The sequence below is a fragment of the Oryx dammah genome, unplaced genomic scaffold (assembly GCF_014754425.2).
Source record: "Oryx dammah isolate SB20612 unplaced genomic scaffold, SCBI_Odam_1.1 HiC_scaffold_8, whole genome shotgun sequence".
In the NCBI taxonomy this organism is placed as follows: domain Eukaryota; kingdom Metazoa; phylum Chordata; class Mammalia; order Artiodactyla; family Bovidae; genus Oryx; species Oryx dammah.
Window position 1 is genome coordinate 34428597 of NW_024070192.1, and position 16783 is coordinate 34445379.

The 16783-nt window shown below is 59.2% G+C and overlaps 1 protein-coding gene across 3 annotated transcripts; it reads left to right on the forward strand.

Moving 5' to 3' along the window:
* Window positions 1-1129: 1129 nt before the first annotated feature.
* On the forward strand, window positions 1130-16593 carry PER1 (period circadian regulator 1). Of its 3 annotated transcripts, none has more exons than XM_040243424.1 (23): window positions 1130-1239; window positions 6897-7319; window positions 7439-7537; window positions 7635-7789; window positions 8102-8223; window positions 8313-8514; window positions 8666-8717; window positions 8857-8999; window positions 9368-9446; window positions 9524-9630; window positions 9795-9948; window positions 10023-10131; window positions 10223-10354; window positions 10560-10665; window positions 10757-10922; window positions 11009-11139; window positions 11337-11516; window positions 12125-12367; window positions 13217-13827; window positions 14284-14464; window positions 14659-14848; window positions 15175-15325; window positions 15727-16593. In XM_040243424.1, exons 2-23 carry the CDS (start codon window positions 7039-7041, stop codon window positions 15994-15996), a joined length of 3864 nt encoding a protein of 1287 aa, XP_040099358.1. In that variant the 5' UTR covers window positions 1130-1239; window positions 6897-7038; the 3' UTR covers window positions 15997-16593. The 3 variants fall into 3 exon arrangements, with proteins under 3 accessions (XP_040099358.1, XP_040099356.1, XP_040099359.1); XM_040243422.1 differs by lacking the exon at window positions 1130-1239 and adding an exon at window positions 5273-5390; XM_040243425.1 differs by lacking the exon at window positions 1130-1239 and adding an exon at window positions 5568-5951.
* Window positions 16594-16783: the final 190 nt, after the last annotated feature.

Genomic DNA, 16783 nt, shown 5'->3' on the forward strand with positions numbered 1-16783 from the left:
CTAGTGTCCCTGCCCACAGGCACTTTAATAGTACGTGGAGAGTGCTGGAGGGCCCACTTTTCTGGGCTGCAGCATGAGGATTCAACAGCACAGGAAACTTACTGTTTCCCAGACTTCTGGGCTCCTAAGAACTACCAGGAACACTTTTTAAAATGGATTTTCAAGCTCCTTCCCTGGACATTGATTCAGCAGTTGTAAAGGAGCCAGGTGATTCTTACAATTAGGTATACAGTCATCATAATGTTCACTTGTCAAGGGCTTACTGTTTTTGAGGCAGTGCTCAGGGCCTATTCGCGCTTCATCTACTGAGTGATTTACAGGTTTAGGATTACCGCAGGCCTTAGGACCCACTTTCTTTATCAGGGACCTGATACGAGGGTACCAAATCTTGACCCCATTAGAAACTAGCGTGTTAATCCGGACCAATTATGTAACCTCTTTGTGTCATTTATGAAGCAGTAGGAAGTTAAGTCAGCTGCCTTCTCTCGAGTTTGTAAGCAGTGCACCTCCTGGCCTACAAAAAATAACCTGGAAGGTGGCTATCGTCATCATTATGACAGGGTACTGAATCCTGAAGACTGCTTCACCCTAACGCTCCCACCTTTCAGCTTCAAGGAGCTTCAGAAACCCAAGTCCGAAGTCCCAGCGCGGGGGCGCTCTTGTCACGCGCCTGATGGCTCACAAAGTGCCCCTGCCAAAGCCACCACCGGTCACATCTGCGCATGAGCAGACTGGACAGGCTTTGGGAAGGGTGTCGTCAAGGAAAATCCCCAGCTTCTAGGTAAACAAGTTGCCGCGTGAGATCGCCCGCACGTGTCCTCTACAGCTCCGAGACACCTCAGCCTATGAGAAAATTTGAAGGGCTGGGCTGGCGTTTGCGTCACCGATCCTAGGCTGGTCGCGGGGGAGGCAATGCTGCCACAGCCAATAAGGACTTTGGAGGTGGGTGGAGGCGTGGCTTTCGATCAGACTTCCAATTAACGTGCTAGGGCGGCCCCTCCCGCACGTGGATCTGTCACTGCTTGTTGGTAAACTGACCAATGAGAAGATGACGGAGGCGGGCGGCGCCAATAGTGGCAGTGCGGGGCCTGAGTGGCCGCACGCGGCGCGGGGCATGGGTCGGCGCTCTTAGGCCAATCAGCTTGAGGGGCGTGGCGTCCTGGTCGGCGGGCGGACCTGGAGAAGCGAAGTACCCTTGATCCTAGTTGGGAAGAAATTGGATGGCGTGCGCGCCGAGCGGTGAGTGCTCCGGCGTGGGGGGTGAGGAGCGGCCGTCGGTATGGATTTTTCCACGGTGATGTGTTCTGTGAGGAGGGGTGTTAGTGCAGTGCAGTGAAACGTGAGTGCTAAGTAACTTCAGTAGGGTCCGACTTTGCGACCCACTGGACTGCAGCCCACCAGGCTCCTCTGTCCGTGAGATTCTCCGGGGATCTTCCAAATGGCGTGATCACCGCGGTGTGAGCTCTGATGGTTGTGGGGGAATAGGGACTGCGAATTCAGCTCTAGAGAGAGGGGAGCGGGAGCCCCTTACATCAGATCCCTCAACGCCCTAAGGTCCCTGGACTCCTGATTGCCTCGGGGAGGGTCTTGGAAGTTAGCGAACTGAGGGAGCTCAGAACCCTGCTCCCAGGGAGATATGGGACAGGACCCCTGAGAGCCGGTGGGGGGCGTTCCAGGGCATGACTGCTGTTTGGGTAGGTACCTTAAGCACTTGAAATAGGCAGGGGTTCTGAGGCTGGAGAGAGGCCCTGGTAGGGCAGGTGGGAAGATACCAAAGGGTTGCTGCAGGTGGGGTGATGTGTGACTCTGAGCTAATCAAATCTCGGCTCTAGGTGTCTTTCTTATGTGTAAAAGGGAGGGGTTGGGCTTCAGAGCCATTCTTGGGAGTAAACGTGAGGTAGCAACTGTCAGATCCTGAGAGGGAGAATGGGCTTGTGCAGATTGGCTGTACATAATGTCTTCCTGCGGAGAAGGCGATGGCACCCCACTCCAGTACTCTTGCCTGGAAAATCCCATGGACGGGGGAGCCTGGTAGGCTGCAGTCCATGGGGTCTTGAACAGTCAGACACGACTGAGCGACTTCACTTTCACTTTTCACTTTCATGCATTGGAGAAGGAAATGGCAACCCACTCCAGTGTTCTTGCCTGGAGAAGAGGGAGCCTGGTGGGCTGCCGTCTATAGGGTCACACAGAGTTGGACACGACTGAAGTGACTTAGCAGCCGCAGCAGCAATGTCTTCCTGAGTTCTTGGAGTGAGGAGGCACCTACAGGGTGTATCTGTCAGTACAAGCAGCCAGGCCTGTGGTTAAGTGACCTGCTGTAAGGTGGAAGACTGAGGAAGCTGGGTTCTTAGGAAACCAAGGGGGGCGGTGGCTGCTAGGGGGTTCTCAAAGACTTTGTGAGCATGTGAAAACTGGGAGTGTGATGATTTGAAGTGTGTGGAGAGTGCCAACTGAATGTCCTAAGGGAGAAGAGAGAGTGGATGGAGTCTGTGTTTCAGGCACCAAACTTAGAATTGGCTGGGTATTTGAGAGGCCCAGGTTCCCAGAGCTGGTAACACCTCAACAGGTTCCTGAAGGGTAAGAGGCCAGAATTACAAACCATTATCAGAGCTCAGATTTAAATCCTGGGCCCCATTTATTAAGAGCCTGAGAACATATTATGAAGCAGTTTAGGCAGGGTTAGTAATTTCTGAGGCTTAGTTGGTCCTTGTGGAATGGGGATATTGATGCCCATCTCACAAGATTGTTCTGAAGATTAAAGAAGATAAAGTATGGAAAGTGCTCAGTGTAATGCCTCGGTCGTGTCTTTAATTTTTTTTTAGGTTAAAAAAATGGCTATGGAGTGACAAAATAACAGTGACAGAGTGTAAGATTTATGTGAATGCTGTGGTTGGGAACTAGTCTCACATTCTTAAGGTTTTTTTTTTTTTTTTTTCAAGTTGTGGTGACGTCCTCCCCATTTCCCTCTTCCTGGTTCTTCTGGTCTTGAGATGCCAGGCTTGCTCATTTCTCCCTTTTATTCCTCTCCCAAGATCCAGGCTCCAGCCTGGGCTACTTGCTCTTTTCCAGTTCGATTTCCTCATCCTAGACCCACTCTCCTCCCTATCCCTCCTCCTTCTTTCTGCTGCCATAGTAACAAGAGATTCAGGCTCTAAAGGGGGCCTCAGGGAAGAGCAAAGGTCTCTTGCAGAACCTGGGCCTCCAACTTCCCCGCCCTGGCTTTGGGACCGGGCCAGCAGATGTGTACAGTCTGGGAGAGGGGGAAAGCCAATGCCAGGAGCTGTAGGAGCAAGCCAAGGGGAGGGCGGATGCGAGCCTCGAGCGGAGAGCCAAGCATGGGGGCGAGGGAGGGGGGACCCCTTCCTCCTAATCCTCTCTCCAGGAATCCCTGGCTTGGCGACAGGACTGCTGTCGTTGGGCTGGGGGAGGCGCCCAGGCGGGTGCATGTCCTGGGATACTTGCCAAAAGTACACGATGTTCCCAAGTGCACTGGCCGCCGCCCTCTCGGGCTGGCCGCCTCCCAAACCACTGCCTCTCCAGCCTCCCTGCCCCACATTCCCCGGCTGCCTCGCCCCGCCCCCTTCCTCCGCCTTGACGTCACCGCCGCCTCCCGCCCCCTCTCCTCCATTGACGGCAGCGGGGCCTGGTTACTGTGGGGACAGTGAGGCAGGATTCCGGTTAGGGCCTTGAGAGCAGGTGGGGGCTGCTGGAGCGCGACCTTTTTGTCTACGAAAAAGAAAAACATGGAGGTGGACAGCAAGGACCGCCTGTGTCGGGGCAGATCACACTAGAGCCCTGAGGAGTGCCGGAGAAGAGGAGAAGCAGTTTCCAGAGAGGAGGTGTCTGAAAAGGAGACAAGGGTCTGGACCACAGTATATGAGTTGGGGGGCCATTTTCAAGGAGACAATACTGAGAATCCAGGTTCCGGAATCCTCTATTTCCGGTGACTTCTTGCTTTGTTTTTTTTTTTCTGGGTTATTCTGTAAACCTTCCTGCGTCTAGCTTTTCCACAGACCCTTGCTCTGCCACCCCCACCCCTCATGGGGAACACCACTGTTAAGGAGAGCTTAGGCCACGTGACAGTGAGGGGTGTGCACCCACAGCTGATGGCGTCAGCATCAACCTCTTCACTTGCCACCCACGTTTCCAGGGAGCCCTACAGGAACTACACCTCAGTCTTGATTGGAGGGGGTCTGTGTAACTACAGCTCTTTGCAGCTCAAACTGGCACTTTATTCCCCCAAATTAGGATTCAGGGTTCTGCTCCTTGCCTCTTAAAAATAAATTATAATTTCCAGCCCCTTCTCTATTGCTGACGTCCCTCCTCCTCCCCTAGCTATATTTACAACAAAGTCACCATGTTTATTATCACCCTACTGTGTATTAGGTTCTCTTCTGGGGGCTGCGAAATACAGTTAAGGAGATAGATGAGATGCTTGGCTTTGTTTTCTCCTAGTTGTGGGGACTTGAAGGCCTTGCCACCCAACATTTTCTGTGTATAAGGTCTCTTCTCTCAGCCACCCCCTTTGTTGCCCTGTAGCCCTGGCTTCCTGGCCCTCACTTAGAGGCCAGCCCTAACTGTGGGTGGCTGCATCCTCAGGAGAGAAGCACTAGTCACCACGTAGGTTGCTCAGAGTGGCATGGAAGCACCTGCCATTGTTTCCCTTCACAGCCTCTGTTGGGTTCGATCTGCTGCTTCCATTGTTTGGCATCCGTCATCCCACTCCACTCCTTCCTCAAATTGCCCTCCTCCTAGCTGTCCACAGGATTTGAAGTGTCAGAGGAAGGGATTGGATATGGCTTTATGATGACGACAAGGCTGGCGAGGGGAACCTAGGAAAGGCCAAGCTGGGTTTCTGTCTGTCCCTCTCCTCCCAAGGACCAGTCATCTCATCCAGCTTGGCCCACCTCCTAAGGTCTGCATACTTTCTGCCCACCCTCTGGCGAGGCCAGGGTGTCCTGTTGTGCAGGGCAGGTCAGTTCAGGGAGTAGACCTCTCTTAAATACCTACTGTGGCCCAGGTATTTTCCCCGAATAGGGGCAGCTTACTTCCCCTCCCCTCCCTTCCATTATTTACTGTGCAAGGCGTCCTGCGCCCATTGGCTGGGTTCTGGTGTCTGGGGCCCTTCAGCCCAGTGCCAGCACCCAGATCCACGTGCGCCCGCGTGTGTGACACAGCCCTGACCTCAGTGGGGGCCAGTAGCCAATCAGGCGCCGGGAAGAGATCCCCAGCCAATTGGGGGCGGGGCCTGCGGCTCCACCGGCAGGAGGCCAATGAGGGGCAGTGCCTGGCGTTATGCAACCCGCCTCCTGGCCCCGCTGAGCTTCCACTCCGCTGCGGGTTGCAACGGCGGCAGGCAGGCGGCCGGAGGGCGCTCGCGCGGCCAGGTAAGCATCTCCGCGGCCACCACAGTGGCCAGTCTTCGGCCTCGAACCGGATTGCCTCCGCTTGCAGCCTGATGGACCGCATTTGGCCCGGGCGCTCAGACGGCACACCAGTAATCCGCCTTGCTTGAGGTTGTCCACCCCCTCCTCTGTCCCCGGGGACGTAGGTATTCCTCGAACTCTGTACTGAGCGTCCGCACTCCTGCTTGCCTACCTTACTTCAAGCTTTCTCCCGGCTCCCAGCCATCCGGGCCTCACACCCGACCCTCACCAGGCATTCCCCTGCTGCCTTTGTCACTCGGGGGTCCCCGGTTTTGCCCCAGCACCGGGACCTCTTCGGGCTTTACGCTCTCCCTGCGCTCCCTCCTCCAATCCCTGGCCTTGCGCCGGCCGTGATGTCAGCCCGGTTCAAGCTGGAACATCCCGTTCCCGGTGCTAGTTCCTGCTGTTGGCCACAGCCTTCCCTTTTCTCCTGAAGCTCAGAAAATGCTCTGGGGTTGGGGGTGTGGTTGGAGAAGGGAAGAACTACCTGCTGGCTATTGTGTGTCCCTTGATCAGAGCTGAGTATGTCTGCCTCGGATGGGTGTGTATGTTGAGGGGGGTGGGGGTGAGTGTACAGAAAAGTAGGGGAGTGAGGAGAGAGGATTCTTGGGTTCCTGACAATGGCAGGTGCCGGCTTCGGTCCTGTGGGTCGGGAGAGGGTGCAGGGGCCGGAGAAGGGAAGGCTGTGTTATCTTGACCAGCATAACTGGGATCCTGACGAGTGCCCGGCCGAGGCTTTTGCGCCGAGGGCGGCGGTGATTGCATTTTGCCCTGGGGAGCAAGGCCAGCCTCTGAAACTCCGATGGCCGCCCCTCTTCCTATGGCCACCAAGGCCTCCGGGAACCTGGGATGTATTAGAGGTGGGCGACCCCCGGTTGCGTCGGCCAGTGTGGTAGGGTGGCGTTCCCTCTGCTTCCGCCGAGAAAGGGGGGAGGGGTCGCCCCTCCCGCCCTCTTGTGGGCCCTCCAGCAACCGCTGAGCTCAGCCGCTGACGTCGGTTTCCCTGGCGACCGCGACGGCGGCGGAAGCGCGTGGTGGGGCCGCGCACGTCCGCGCGCATGTGCGGCGAAGGTGGCACCGCCCCCGGGTAAAATCAGCCCGGAGGCCTAAATATAGGAGGCGGCAGGCTCAACCCCTGCTCTGAGGCCTTGATGTCCCAGGCCTAGGGGGGATACTGATGGGAATTTGGGGTTGGGAGGTATCCAGGCTGTGGCTCAGAGCTGTAGTAAGGTGGCTGTGGCTCACAGTCGACCGCTCAGGTTCTGTCTAACCCAGGCCACACTGACAGGTGATGTTGGGAGGAAAACCCACTGGCAGCCCCCGTTAAGGGGACAGGAACAGAACTTGCCCAGGCTGCCTATTGGAAGCCTGGGTCCCAGGAGTATGGGAGCCTGCAAGGGAGGGTCTGAATGAAGCCGACAGGTGTTGTGAAGTTACAACCCAGGTTTTTCTCTTTGGTCTCTTCAGGTGCTGACTGTGGTCAAACTTCTCAGCCCTCTGAGGCTTGGGTCTCCCACCTCCCTCCTCTAGCCAGGCCTTCTGGCCCCCTTGAGCGTCTGTGGTGGCCTCTCCACCTTCCCCGTTCTCCTGCCCTCCCCATGGCCCAGACATGAGCAGGAGCGGCCCCCTAGAAGGGGCTGATGGGGGTGGGGACCCCAGGCCAGGGGAACCCTTTTGTCCTGGAGGGGGTCCATCCCCTGGGCCTCCAGAGCACCGACCTTGTCCTGGCCCCAGCTTGGCTGATGACACGGATGCCAACAGCAATGGCTCTAGTGGCAATGAGTCAAATGGACCCGAGTCCAGGGGTGCATCTCAGCGGAGTTCGCACAGTTCCTCCTCCGGCAATGGCAAGGACTCGGCCCTGCTGGAGACCACTGAGAGCAGCAAGAGGTGTGTCTGGATGGGTGTGGCAGGTTCTTCGAGTGGTCTCTGGAGCCATCTGAGCTGGGAGACAGGCCCCAGTTGCTGGCCACTTTCTCCTCATCGTGCGCCTGTTGCTTCTCCTTTAGCACGAACTCTCAGAGCCCATCCCCACCCAGCAGTTCCATTGCCTACAGCCTCCTGAGTGCCAGCTCTGAGCCAGACAACCCTTCTACCAGTGGCTGCAGGTTTGTGGGGGGAGGGGGGGAGGACAGGGGCAAAGGGACTGAAGGCCAGGCTCTGGGGCTAATGCCTGTATCCCCTCCCTCCTTGTGGGCCCTGCAGCAGTGAACAGTCCGCTCGGGCAAGGACTCAGAAAGAACTCATGACGGCACTGCGAGAGCTCAAGCTTCGGCTGCCCCCAGAGCGCAGGGGCAAGGGCCGCTCCGGGACTCTGGCCACACTGCAGTACGCGCTGGCCTGTGTCAAGCAGGTACAAGGTGAGTGGTGCTCCTGGGAGGGTAATGGTCAGGTTCTGGGTGACTGTGGGGAGCTGTCTCCTCAATAAATGCGCTGCTGCCCGCACCCCATATGGATTCCCTTCTAGCTTAATCATTAAAGTATCTGCTTGCAATGCAGGAGACCTGGGTTCCGTCCCTGGGTTGGGAAGATCCCCTGGAGCAGGGAATGGCAACCCACTCCAGTATTCTTGCCTGGGAAGTCCCATGGACAGAGGACTGGTGGGCTGCAGTCCATGGGGTTGCAAAGAGTCAGACATGACTGAGGAACTAAACCACCACCCACCCCTGCAGCCAACCAGGAGTTCTACCAGCAATGGAGCCTGGAGGAGGGCGAACCTTGTGCCATGGACATGTCCACCTATACTCTGGAGGAGCTGGAGCACGTCACGTCTGAGTACACACTCCGCAACCCGGTCAGTGTAGTCCGCCCCTGCACCCGACGTGCCCCCAGCCCTGCTCCCACAGCTCCTAAACCTGTGCTCATCCTTACTCTCTCGCCTAGGACACCTTCTCCGTGGCTGTCTCCTTCCTGACAGGCCGCATCGTCTACATTTCAGAGCAGGCGGGTGTCCTGCTACGCTGCAAGAGGGACGTGTTTCGGGGCGCCCGCTTCTCCGAGCTCTTGGCTCCCCAGGACGTGGGGGTCTTCTATGGTTCCACCACCCCATCCCGCCTGCCCACCTGGGGCCCAGGGACCTCCGCAGGTGAGGTCCCCAGGTGCTCGGGGGAAGATGAGCAGTCCCCGGAAGCAACTGCTGTGAGGGCCCAGGGGACCCAGGCTTTTCCTTGCTGGGTTTTTCTCAGCCCAGGGAGGGGATGGGGAGCCATACTCACTGCCCTCCTGGTCTGTCTCAGGTTCAGGCCTCAAGGACTTCACCCAGGAGAAGTCTGTCTTCTGTCGTATCAGGTCGGTGGGAAACGTGGGAGCAGACCCCTTCCACCTCCCATCCCCCAACTCTTCTTTGCTGGGTCAGCCATGACCTTGAGCTGGAGGGTGGGTGGCTCTTCACTGATCATCTCTAATGCCCCTTTCTCTTCCTTGCTAGAGGGGGTCCTGACCGGGATCCGGGGCCTCGGTACCAGCCATTCCGCCTAACCCCATATGTGACCAAGATCCGGGTCTCCGATGGGGCCCCTGCCCAGCCATGCTGCCTGCTCATTGCAGAGCGCATTCATTCTGGTTATGAAGGTGGGCAGCCCCAGGCCTGACCTGGTTGAGGTGGGAGGAAGGGTGCCTCCTCTAGGCTGGGGGTGAGGCAGAACAGGAGTCTGGGAGACAACTTTGAAACAGGATGAGGGTTTGAACACCCCTTTAGAGGTCGAGTTGGGTAAGAACTCCAAGCTAGGAGAAGGCAAAGAAAAGTGCCTTGGTTTTCAGTTTCATTATTGGCATGGGGCACAGAGATAGTCCAGACCGTCTCTGGAGGCCAGGGGGCTCAGGGGAGAGCTATGGAGGGAATCGTCTGCCAGCCAGCCTAGGCCTGAGGCAGCACATGGAGGGCCCGGGAGCTGGAGCATTCTGCCTGAGATCCAATGGCCACGCCTCCTGTGCCTCAGCTCCCCGGATCCCCCCTGACAAGAGGATCTTCACCACACGGCACACGCCCAGCTGCCTCTTCCAGGATGTGGATGAGAGGTGAGGTCAGGATCTGGAGGAAAAGGAGGTGGCCAGGGCCGAGGCTCTGGCCCCTCTGACGCCCCCTCTCCTCTCAGGGCCGCCCCGCTGCTGGGCTACCTCCCCCAGGACCTCCTGGGGGCCCCAGTGCTCCTCTTCCTGCATCCGGAGGACCGACCCCTCATGCTGTCCATTCACAAGAAGAGTGAGTTTCTCTCTTCCTGATCGCACTTTTAGCTGTCTACAGGGCTTCCTTAGGGCTGCCCCTGTGATTGTGTCTCTCAGTGCCTTGATCTCGGGGTTGGGGGGATTCTACCTCACTTAGCTCTCCCTCCCACTGACCTGCACCTTGTTTCCCATGGCCTTCAGTCCTGCAGCTGGCCGGCCAGCCCTTTGACCACTCCCCTATTCGCTTCTGTGCCCGTAACGGGGAGTACGTCACCATGGACACCAGCTGGGCTGGCTTCGTGCACCCCTGGAGCCGCAAGGTGGCCTTTGTGTTGGGCCGCCACAAAGTACGCACGTAAGTGGATCATGCCCTGGAGGGCGGGCCAGCGGGGAGGGTCCAGGGCTCAACTCCCCTCCCGCACCCCACAGGGCGCCCCTGAATGAAGATGTATTCAGTCCTCCGGCCCCCAGCCCTACTCTGTCCCTGGACTCTGACATCCAAGAGCTCTCAGAGCAGATCCACCGGCTGCTGTTACAGGTGAGGGTTGATGGGAGGGGGCTTGGGAGACAAGAAAGGGGGCAGAGCAGGCCTCAGGCCATCTAAGCCATAGTCACTCTCCCTGCCTCAGCCTGTGCACAGCCCCAGCCCCACGGGCCTCTGTGGTGTCGGCCCCGTGCCTTCCTCTGGCCCTCTCCTCAGCCCTGGCTCCTCCAGTGACAGCAACGGGGGTGATGCCGAGGGACCTGGGCCTCCTGCCCCGGTGAGTGGCCCTTGAGTCCCCTTTCCTGTCCCCTTGTCCTCAAGAGTCAGCACTGCCAAGCCCAGGGGAGCGTCGTCCACCTCCTTTCCTTTCTTGTTCTGCTTGCGTCATGACCTCCCCACTGGGGCCTCTCTTGTACTACGCTCTGGGCTCCCGAGGCTGGCCAGGCCCCCCAGTGCTGCCCACTCCCCGCCCTGTCCCACAGGTGACCTTCCAGCAGATCTGTAAGGATGTGCACCTGGTAAAGCATCAGGGGCAGCAGCTTTTTATTGAGTCCCGGGCCCGGCCTCTGCCCCGGCCCCGTGTCCCTGGTGAGTTGGCGAGGGTGTGGGTGGGGAGCGAGGCCTGGGGGTCCCCGGACCTTCAGCCCAACCCAGAGGAGTTTCTCTCTCCTTGGTCCAGCTACTGGCACATTCAAGGTCAAGACCCTTCCTTGCCAATCCCCAGACCTGGAGGCAGCCCCTGCTCCAGTCCAGGCCCCAGTGGCCTTGGCCGCTGAGGAGGCTGAGCGGAAAGAAGCCTCCGGTTGCTCCTACCAGCAGATCAACTGCCTGGACAGCATCCTCAGGTCAGGCCATCCTGGCACCTTCTCTGCCTGGGGCCGCGGCCCCGCCCCGCCCAGACCTGCCCTCATGTCCTCTGGTGCCTCCTCAGGTACCTGGAGAGCTGCAACCTCCCCGGCACCGCAAAGCGCAAATGTGCGTCCTCCTCTTCCTGCACTGCCTCTTCGGCCTCCGACGATGACAAGCAGCGGGCAGGCCCAGTCTCTGTGGGCGCCAAGAAAGGTGAAGACTCGGGCCTGCCCTGCTCCCGCCGCCCTGTCCTCTGGCCCTGTGCCTCTACATGTCTTTGGGGCCCCCACCTCACTCTGTCCTGTTCCCCTGCCAGCCTCTCCTGTGCCATCCATCTCCTCCGCACCAGGCTTTCCTTTCCCAGCCACTCAGTGGGGCGGGGTGGTATCTGGCACCATCTCTCTGCACAGATCCAGCAGCAGTGCTGCCTGGGGAGGGGCCCACCCCTCTGAAGGAGCCGGTGGTGGGAGGAGGAGCCCTGAGCCCGCTCGCCCTGGCCAATAAGGCGGAGAGCGTGGTGTCCGTCACCAGCCAGTGTAGCTTCAGCTCCACCATCGTCCACGTGGGAGACAAGAAGCCCCCGGAGTCGGGTACGGGTGTGGCTGAGGGGCGCAGAACCAGGGCTCCATCTGGCCCCTCAGCCAGAGCTCCCTCCTTCCTTGCCTTCTCCTGCCCTCTGGCCCCACATGGAGAGAAGGAGCCTCCATCTTAGCGTTTCTCACTCTCTGCTCGCCCGCCAGCCCTCGACACCTCATCTGTCCCCAACCTTGCTTCCTGTGTTCTTACTGTCAATTCACACACAAAGTCTGGGGTGCACGGTTCAACCTAAGGTGCTCCCCACAGAGGGGCTGAAGGCAACACTGTTGTAAAACCCTTGAAGGATCTTTGGGCATTGACCTGGAAAATGCGTGAGGAAAGAGTCGGGGTGGGCTTCCCTTCCGAGGAGGGTCATGGGGGTGTCATCCTTGGGTAAGGCCCCTGGAGGGGACCAAGTGTCCTTTCTTATTACCCTGAGACACCTTTGCGTGGAGCTCCCCAGAGCCGGTCCTTGGGGGGAGGTGGCCAGGATTTGCAGGGGAGGCCTAGGCTTGGCCACAGGGTGGAGGCCGGGGGTTTGGCTAAGCTGCTGTGGAGGGGTTGGTGCAGGTGTGCTAATCATGAGGTGCTTCTGACCTTTGCCTCATCTCATCCTCCTCAGACATCATCATGATGGAGGACCTGCCCTCCCTGCCTCCCGGTCCAGCTCCCAGCCCTGCCCCTAGCCCCACGGTAGCCCCTGATCCGGCCCCAGACGCCTACCGCCCAGTGGGCCTGACCAAGGCCGTGCTGTCCCTGCACACACAGAAGGAGGAGCAGGCCTTCCTCAGCCGCTTCCGTGAATTCAGTAGGCTGCGTGGACTGGACAGCTCCTCCACAGCCCCCTCAGCCCCTGGGGAGCGAGGTAACCACCTGGGATACCCCTGAGCCTGCCCGGTCGAGGACTAGAATGTCGGGGGAGGGAGTTCTTGAGGGAGAGGCTTCTACTCCAGGGACCCAGGCTGTTGCTGCCTCCACCACCAGGGCTCTGCCCAGGGACAGGCCCCTCGCCAGCCCCTCCCCACTAGGGCGGGGGTCTGGGCTGCCGCCCCAGAAGGGCAGCCTGAGGAGCTGCACTCAGAGGCAGGCCAAGGTGCTCGGCTTCAGGTAAGCCGCTCCAGGCCCGGTGTAGGGGCAGGAAGTGTGCCGACTCAGGACTCTGTTGTTGCTGACTGGGAGGTCTATGTAGACTGGCTGGGAGGACTGGGGCAACTTCAGGGGGCAGAGGATCAGCACTTCAGGGCAGCTGGCTGCCCTCCAAGTGCCTGTGGGAGGCTCCCTGAAGGCAGACGTAGGACTCAGGACTGGGCTTTCCTGCCCACCTCTTCGCTCCGTCATGAGCTAGGCAGAGCATGGCCCGGCTGGCAGTGCCTGCTGGAGTTTGGCAGAGGGGTCGGAGCCACCTGCCCACTCATCCATGGGCCTACCCTGCCTCCTCCTGTCTGCCAGCATGCCTTTGTCTCCTGCACACCCCCAGCACGACCCCTCATGTAACCTTTCCTTTCCCTGGCTCCTTTGTCCATAAATCCTCCCCTGTTGCTGTGATTCTTCCCTGAAGGCTCCCTGCCTCCCCGGGTCCCCTCTGTTATGTGTGGGCCGGGGAGCCAGAGGTCCTTCACCTACCCTCTCCCTGGTCAGAGTGGCAGGGCAGTGGGGGCTGCAGGGGCCTAACCCCCAGGCTGAGGGCCTTGCTAACCCTCGTTTCTCCCTTCAGGCTGCCACCACAGCCCTGCCACCCCCGGCCGCCGCCACCACTGCCGATCCAAAGCCAAGCGCTCACGTCACCACCAGACAGCTCGGGCCGAAGCCCCCAGCTACATCTCCCAGCCCTCGCCTGTGCCACCCTCTGCCCCCTGGCCCCCGCCACCAGCCACTCCTCCCTTCCCAGCTGTAGTCCAGCCATACCCCCTCCCTGTCTTCCCCCCGAGAGGCGGCCCTCAGCCTCTCCCTCCTGCTCCCACGTCTGTGTCTCCTACAGCTTTCTCTGCCCCCCTGGTGACTCCCATGGTGGCCTTGGTGCTCCCTAACTATCTGTTCCCTACCCCATCTACCTACCCCTACGGGGCACCCCAGACGCCTGCCGAGGGGCCTCCTACCCCTGCCTCCCGCTCCCCATCTCCGTCCCTGCCCCCACTGCCCCTCAGCCCTCCCCACCGCCCCAACTCTCCACTCTTCAACTCAAGATGCAGCTCCCCGCTCCAGCTAAACCTGCTGCAGCTTGAGGAGCCCCCTCGCGGTGAGGGGGGTGCAGCGGCAGGGGGCTCTGGGAGCAGTGCTGGGCACCCCCCTCCCAGCGAGGAGACAGCGGAACCAGAGGCCAGACTGGTGAGCTCTGACCCGGTTTGCCCTGCCCCCATCCTCTTAGGGCCCCCACACAGCTTTCTCCCCTACCCCACCACCTGGTCCTCCCCTCTCACGCTTCTTCCTGCCCTCCTGGTTGTCCCTAGAGGATGGGATCATGGGGTGGGAGACCCCAGCTGAGTTTCTGAACAAGGCAGAAATCAGCTGCCTCATCTGTGAAGTGGGGACAGTCCTGTCTGTCTGACAGGTGGCGAGGACATCCCCATAAACTTCTGAGAGTACGTCTGCCACTTGGAAGGGGTCCAGCGTCACGTCCCTCCTCTTCGCCAGTTCTCCTCTCACTCAGCCTGAGCCCTTGTCGTGGAGTGGGAAGAGACCACTTGGGCTGGGTGTGCCCCCCAACCAGTGGCAGCAGTAGAAGGGAAGCCTAGGTGTTGATTCCTTAATCCCTCCGTGTCCCCCTCGCCTCCCCTCCTTCAGGCGGAGGTAACTGAGTCCTCCAACCAGGACGCTCTCTCGGGCTCCAGTGACCTGCTGGAGTTGCTGCTACAAGAGGACTCTCGATCTGGCACGGGCTCTGCTGCCTCAGGCTCCTTGGCCTCCGGCTTGGGCTCTGGTTCAGGCTCCCATGAGGGGGGCAGCACTTCTGCCAGCATCACGCGTGAGTGCTCCCCCTCAATACTTTGCAGGGTAGGACAGTGTCTGGGGAGTTGGAAAGCCAGGCCGCACCTTGGCTGAGTGGCCTGGGTCCACGCCCTGCTTTCTAAGGCCAGTGGGCTGGACCTACAACCTTGAGTGAGGCCTGGTGGAGCACCCACTGGCCTGACTGTTGGCTGCCTGCCTCTCACTCTACAGGCAGCAGTCAGAGCAGCCACACGAGCAAGTACTTTGGCAGCATCGATTCTTCAGAGGCTGAGGCTGGGGCTGCCCAGGCCAGGGCTGAGCCTGGGGACCAGGTCATTAAGTACGTGCTCCAGGATCCCATCTGGCTGCTCATGGCCAATGCTGACCAGCATGTCATGATGACTTACCAGGTGCCCTCCAGGTGAGGACTTTGGGAGCACTCCTTGCCTCCCCCTTAGAGGAGTGGGGAGGCTGCCCCCCTCACTCCCTAGCTAACTTGGGTTTTTCTTTCTGGGCCTGGCTCTGCCCTGGGGCATTCCTATTCTGTCTCCTGCCCCTTGGAGCCCCAGCAATAGTCAGGCTGAGAGCAGCTTTCCTGGTTTTGGGAAGGCCTGAACTCTCAGAACACGTTTCTGGGGAGAAACATGAGGCACGGAGTGGGAACCTGCGATAGAAGAAGTGTCAGCCTCCGCGTGGGCCCTGGCCCCAGCTCCCATTCTCTGCCTCCTGAACTTCTTCCCGGAGCAGGGACATGGCCTCTGTGCTGAAGCAGGACCGGGAGCGGCTCCGGGCCATGCAGAAGCAGCAGCCTCGGTTCTCGGAGGACCAGCGGAGGGAACTGGGTGCTGTGCACTCCTGGGTCCGGAAAGGTCAACTCCCTCGGGCCCTTGATGTGATGGTGAGAGGAGAAGTCCGGGCCAGGAGGGTGAAGAAGGAATTGAGCTCAAGTTGAAAGGACAGAGGGCTCATCCCTTCACTGTTCTTGGATCATTAATTCTGAAGGATGTTAATTCCACTGAGCTTGCTGCTGGGTTATTTAGTGTTAAACCATGTGAATTTTGTGGACCTTTTCTGGGCCAGTACTGTACTAATGTACATTGTGGCTGTCCCGCAGTGGGGTCCGGAGACAGGATGTGATGCATTTTCCAATATTGTTGACCCCATGTGCATCCGCCTGAATTAGTATTTCCTAGGCATACAGTTTGGAAAGTACTCTGGGGCTTGGGGACAAGGGGAGCTGGGTTGGCAGGTCAGCACTGAGAATCTGCCTGACTCACGCATACCCTTTCTTCCTCCAAGGCCTGTGTGGACTGCGGTAGCAGCACCCAAGAGCCTGGCCATCCTGATGACCCTCTCTTCTCGGAAGTGGATGGACTGGGGCTGGAGCCCATGGAGGAGGGTGGAGGCGAGGGTGGTGGCGGTGGTGGCGAGGGTGAGGGCAGCAGTGGGGCCCAGGCCCAAGCTGGGGCCATGGTCTCGAGCTCTCAGGACCTGGCCATGGAAGAGGAGGAGCAAGGTGGGAGCTCACCCAGTCCAGCCTTACCTGCCACAGAAAATGGCACCAGCTAGACTCCATCTTGGGCCACCTCCAGATGTGCACGAGAAGCTTCCTTCTCTCATGCCCCAACTCTCAGAACTCAGATGTGGCTGGACCAACCAATAAGTGAACTGCCCCAGCTTCTCCTGCTGTAGGGGGCCGGGGCCCTGTCACCAGCCCAGGACCCAGGGGCTGCCTCTGGCCTCTTTGGGAGTAGGGTGGCATTCTTCAGCCCAGCCCAGCCCAGAGAAGCCTCCCATCACATCCTCGGTGAGGAATCGTTCCTCTTCCTGGACAAGATTGCTGACAAGCTGCTGAAGTGGTCTCTCCAAGTCCCAGCTGAGCCGGAGTCCCTGTCCCTGGGGATTGGGGCTGCATTTATTTATTGGGGAGTCAGTCCTCTCCCCCACCTCCTCCCCGGATGAGGGCAGGAGGAGGGTGTGAGGCCCAAGCAGGACCCTGCGGTCCAAACCCCTAGCTGCTCCAGGGTGGGGGAGGTTGGTGGACCATGGAGTCCCTGGTGCTGCCCCTCAAGTGGGACCCAGGTGTTCTCAGCTGTACCCTCTACCGATGGCATTTGTGTTTTTGATATCGTGTCTGTTATTTTTAATACAAAAAGGAAAAAAATACCAGGTCTTTGTGGAATGAAGTTTGAGGGTTGGGTTGCCCCCCGCCCCGGGGGGTAGAGGAGGGAGGCTCTTTCCCTCCCCTTCCCAGAAAGTAGTAGTGAGAATGAGTTATTCCCTCCCCTGAGGACCTATATCACTCATCTCCCCACACTCTTTCCCAATGAGAAGGCAGGTCTAGGTGGCTAAGACA

Coding starts and splice junctions, on each gene's coding strand:
- PER1 (XM_040243424.1), top strand. CDS start 7,039: ATGAGCAGGAGCGGCCCCCTAGAAGGGGCTGATGGGGGTGGGGACCCC. Junction 8,515..8,665: donor GGGCCCAGGGACCTCCGCAG/GTGAGGTCCCCA, acceptor GGTCTGTCTCAG/GTTCAGGCCTCAAGGACTTC. Junction 11,140..11,336: donor CTCTGTGGGCGCCAAGAAAG/GTGAAGACTCGG, acceptor CTCTCTGCACAG/ATCCAGCAGCAGTGCTGCCT.